Genomic DNA, 5,401 nt, shown 5'->3' on the forward strand with positions numbered 1-5,401 from the left:
GGGCCATATGTTTGACACCCCTGCTTTAAAGAGTTTATGGATTTATAGCACAATGACTACCCCTAGTGGGCTTAGTAGCTTTCATACTACTAATTAAACCACAATTTGCCTTAATTGCTTTGTTGTTGAGTTTTATTATTTTTGAACATGAATGTCAGTTTTGAATTAATTTTGCTTTAACTCTGTTTCTCGAACTTTCCCTCCTTTTCCTTCCCAGATGACAGCATGGAGTCTTTCGACAGCGACAGGAGACCCCACTTCCCCCAGTTCTCCTACTCTGCCAGTGGAACAGCCTGAACCTAAACCGAAGCCTAGACCCCCTACCCTCTCCTCACCCTCTTATAGACCATACTGCTCTCACCTTAATGCCCCAATCTCTGAACAGACCTCATCCTCATAGGCCATCTATGACCTCACTCATGTTTATCTTCTTTTTTGTCTGTTTGTTCTGTAATTGTTGGGGAACATCTCAATTGTCTAGTGTGGCTTCTTAGCCTGTTCTCCTCTTCAGATGAGTCCAGGGGAGGAGAGGAGATGAGGAGTGGAAGGCCACTTTCGACTATTGAGTCTCCCTTGTTGTCACCAGTGTTTCAAATACTGTACTTGTGTTGCTTAGAGGGGAGGAGTCGGTTGCCTGCCAATAGGAACACACTTGGACTAGAGGTCAAAAGTCACTAAGATACAGTGGTGACCGGCCAACCTAATTCTTCATGGCAACATGATTTCCTGTCAATGATACATATGCAGCTAGCCTCAAAAGAGAAGCACATTTATAAACAATCTTTGAAAATGAGCTTTTTAAACGGTACACTATCTATTTCTACAAATTATTAGCTTTATATTTTGATGGAGCAAAGGAAACATCATAGCGTGATCTTTAGAAATAGTCCTCCTTCTTCCCATCTTCTACTAGCCACCACTGCCATTGTGCTCTCAAAGACTCACAGATATTCAGAGGTTTGTGAGAGGTAACACTAAAGCTCCACACCTGGGTTGTGTTCAGTAGGGCACCACAAAGCAAAACGTTTTGAAATAGAAAATGAAAATATGTGTTCTTATTAAACAAGTTCCCGTAGCACAGGGATGGGCAACTTTGGTGAGGGTGGGGGCCACAAAAAAACGGAACTCATCACGAGGGGCCGCAGTGGCTCGCGGGTCTGCTTACCCAAATCCATACCCACACATGCACTCAGTCCGGCCCTAGCCTTTTGAGGGGCCCTAAGTTAGAATTGCAATTCTACACATTTTGCCATAGGGTGGAGAGAAATGTTTTTAATATGCAGTTTTGCAGTTTTTAATATATCTGAGTGAGAGTGACTAATAAAATCAAATGGGGCCCCCGGCCGTTAAATTGACCATAATTACTACAAGTTTAGATAGCTGGTTAGACTAACTACCAATCTATAATATCTTAGCTGACATGGGCTAATTGAGGGACTGTCAGTGACTGATATAACAAGAGAAACTGCTCATTTCAAAATTGCACCTTGTGTATTGTACTATTATTACTCTAAACAATCAGATACTTTGTTTTTGGAAAGCTGCCCAACCCTGCCGTAGCACCTCCTGTTTGCTTTCTCCTATTTTGTGACTTCTGAACATGACCCTGCTGTCTCTCACCTCTCAAATGTTGATCCTCCCAAACACACACACCTTCTAGTAGCAGTGAGGACTAGAGTACTGAAATGGAGTCTATAGAATGATCTGTTATTCTACTTTTCTTCAGTGTTCCTGGCCTCCCTCGCCTTCTGGCCTAAGCTTTCCTTAGTTAGAGTGACTACAGTACAGTGAAAGTTTGGTGAACGGGATCACACCATCTGTGAATTGGCGTGGTCGCAGAGTGAAATTCACAAAACGGTGATTATAAAGGACATTTTTGTGGGGTGTTGGTGTATCTGGCTACTTTTATGATTTGGGAAATAGATTGTTTTCATGCGAATAGCAATCTGGATATTCCGGTACAACTCAGCGGGCAAAAGTTGCTGCTGCAACCACAGTAGGGAAGATACGTATTTTCCCTGATACATATTAGGTTGTATGGTGAAATGACTGGATGTACGTACTTATTTTGTTAGAAAGGCCACTATATCCATTTACCCATTAAACAAATGGGCTCTGTTGAAATCATGTGTAAGGAACCCTTTTGTTGGTTTATATTTCTCTATCAAAGCTATAGACATATACAACTTCAAAGTACATTGAGATAGCTAATAAAAGTCACTTTTTTATATCTAGCAGAGAACCATGCTCGTAGACCTGTTAGCTGCTAGCTACATGATGATAATAGAAATCAACTTTAAAAAACAAATGTGTTTTTCTACCAGCATGCCATTGAATGCTGACACATGCATGGCTTTAACAACGGAAGAGTCTGGAGCTTGCCTGTAAAGATTTTAAAACGATTTACCAACCAAGCAGTTGCTCCACAACTATCTGGTATTGAGAGCACAGGTCACAGTCCGAACAATGTATAACAAAACTCTTACCAGCCATGTTCCAGTACATATTCTGAAGACCCTTAGCTTGGTGGACAGTTTCTGTATACTGTGGGAAGACTACCTGGTCTAAGTAAATGTAATTGTGCAATAACATAGGGCTGTGATATGAGAGGAAAGAAGGAGCAAACATATTTGTGACTGGAATCCTCGTGAGGGTAGATGGGATAGGGGGCTGGGCAAAGCTGATACAAAATGGATGGTTTGAAATGAATGTCTTTCTTTTAGCTAGAACTGTGACCAAAGTCTTGTTTAGTTTGTGTGAGATTTACAACCTCGCCCTGACCCTTAACCTTACCGGAGTCGCACTGACTGACAACTGGGGAATATGATCATCTGAAAGGCATGCTCATGTACTGATACGAACCTCTGGAATTGAGTGTACAAAATGAATGGTGTGAATGTTCTGTTCTACCAACAAATTGACCTTCTCTTTGCTGTTAGATTGTCAACAGGTAGCCTATTATTTGTTTGTACGTTTAATTTTTCTATTGTTTTGCGATCCTTTCCAGTTATTGGGTGTTTTCTCCCCAATGCTTTTAGCAACACCTCACTGAGGTCACTGTTACAGTACTCAACCCTTTTAGACAGACAGCTACTGTACATAGACAGTTACTGGTGCAGCGAAACACACCAAGGCTGTGACTATCCACCATCAAGGAAGGAGGACTATGTATTTGTGTGTGTGTGTACACAAGCGATTGTGCGGGCAGGTCTGTGAGGCCAACAATTCAATGCATTTGTATCAGTGATTTGTCACAAACTCACTGGCTATGTATGGTATGTTAGTCAAGGAAAACAAATGAGAATCTTAACTTTTTACATATTAAATCACAAATATTTGAGACGTAAATACCTCAATGGTCTTAATTGAATCCAAGTGAGGGTATCCACATTTTGCTAGTGGTAATTTACGTTGTGTCCAGATGCCCTAGATTCTAGGTTTGTTAAGTGTTAAGGCCTTATTTAATTTGAAGTTAGTTGAAACCCCTCTGAATATAAATTATTTATTTAGGAAATGGTTCAAAATGTTCACTGAACAATACAATTAATAATTAATGTTAAAGAAATGATAAATGAATGTAAAACATATATTTAATTTTGTTGACCCATTCCAGTTTTGTATATTTACTTATTTTTTTACTTCCTTATTTTGAAATCATTGACCTAATTGTTGCTTATCGACCGGTCCTTCCCTGGTGATTCACCATGTAAGTTGGGGGGGTAAGAAAATGTTAAAGAATTTATATTTAAGTTATTTCATTCCCTTTGATGCCCCCTTTGTAGATGAGAAACTGAACAATTGAATGCACCAGCTTTTGTGAACAAAGAACCAGTGTAGGCTGCTGAAGGGAGGAAGGCTCATAATGGCTGGAACAGCGCTAATGGAATGGCATCAAACACATGTAAACCATGTGTTTGCTGTATTTGATACCATTCCACTGATTCCGCTCCAGCCATTACCACAAACCATCCTCCCCAATTAAGGTGCCACCAACCTCCTGTGCAAAGAATGTTTTCATTTGCTGTGTGGGCATAAATGTGGCATTATTTTTCATTGGGATTCAGAAATAAAGACTTTTTGGACAAATATTATGATTTTGATTTGTTCAATTCACTCAAGCTCCCCACTTGTATAAAGAGTATATCAAGTAGCCTACAAATATTGTCCAGCACATAATTTGTTGGCTCATCCTCTGGATCTCTGTATTGGGCTGACAATGGCGGCCCAGAGCCAAGTGCAGATTGCCCAGGCCAGCCCAGGATAGGGAGCAGAGGTCTAGGGAGACAAACACAGGGTTTTCGGGGTCCAGCTGTGAGTCTAGCTCGGTTCTGGAGCTCCATGTGGAGGGAGCAACACAGCCAATTGCTGAATTCTCAATTGGCCCCTAGCCCTTATCCTAAAAAAAAAACAATCCTAGATTTGAAGGACATTTTGCATTACATTTGGGATGTTATTTCTTCAGCTATTTCCTCAAGGAAATTCTATTTCAGCAAAGCCATATTTGGCATGCATAGTGCGCCATCTTCTGGCTCAAAAGGCTATGCAGTTTATTATTGAATGTAGTAAATAGTGAAGGTTGCATTATTTGCCGTTAATCTTAATCAAGATAGGCCCATCTTGGATAAAGTGTAATCATAACAAGATCACAAAATAAGAACAGACATGAAAGGTTAAGCATTAGATTTTTTGGGGCACATAATGGACAAATTAAGCATCTAAATCATCCATGACATGATAGTTTTACAGGAAGCTGATTTGAATTCATTATTTATAATTGACCATTAACAGAAATTACACCAATTTCAATAGCCTCCTGTAGGCTACTATGTAATCAAGGGCGTGGATTTACAGGCTATCCAAAAGCGCGAGGTACAGACATGTAGTTTACCAGGCCTACCTGGCAGTCCGGGTGGGATGAGAAGGCACAGTCAATATCCGTAATAATAACACACTTTTGCAACATTTGAATTCGTATCAGCAATTCAAAATTCGCTGTCAGCCTACACTACAATATGTTTTATTATTATAATGAAAACAAAAGACGTGACGTCATCACATAACGGTGTCCAATGCCCCTCACGTGAATGATTTTGAAACCACATTTTCAATATCCAAAAATATTTCAGCAAGAATCTGCAACGAATCTTCGTTAGACAACGCTTGTTCATATTTATTTGGGATAGACATAGCTATACAATCCTGCATTCGGCATACATTAGAGCAGGTGCACCACCAGATAACTGAGCATCTGATATTCGCCGTTGGTCCTGCTGGGCGTTTGGAGGCGGCGCGCTGGGCAGACAGAAATGCCATAACAGCAGCATCGATATCCTCACCCGAAGTGCAAGTTGTTCACCTGGACCCGCGTAACGAGATCGATTTGAAGCCACATTTGACCACA

The 5,401-nt window shown here is 40.5% G+C and overlaps 1 protein-coding gene across 3 annotated transcripts in view; it reads left to right on the plus strand.

The window, feature by feature from the left end:
• The window catches only part of LOC110529687 (RAC-alpha serine/threonine-protein kinase), a 44,048-nt gene extending 39,959 nt beyond the window's left edge, over nucleotides 1-4,089 (plus strand). For all 3 annotated transcript variants that reach the window (XM_021612124.2, XM_021612125.2, XM_036985170.1), the window contains exon 14: nucleotides 218-4,089. In XM_021612124.2, coding sequence (XP_021467799.1) covers nucleotides 218-297 — 80 coding nt within the window. In that variant the 3' untranslated portion in view covers nucleotides 298-4,089. The remainder of the gene's footprint in view (nucleotides 1-217) is intronic.
• The last annotated feature ends 1,312 nt before the right edge of the window (nucleotides 4,090-5,401 follow it).

This window comes from Oncorhynchus mykiss, chromosome 8 (genome assembly GCF_013265735.2).
Source record: "Oncorhynchus mykiss isolate Arlee chromosome 8, USDA_OmykA_1.1, whole genome shotgun sequence".
NCBI classification, from domain to species: Eukaryota; Metazoa; Chordata; class Actinopteri; order Salmoniformes; family Salmonidae; genus Oncorhynchus; species Oncorhynchus mykiss.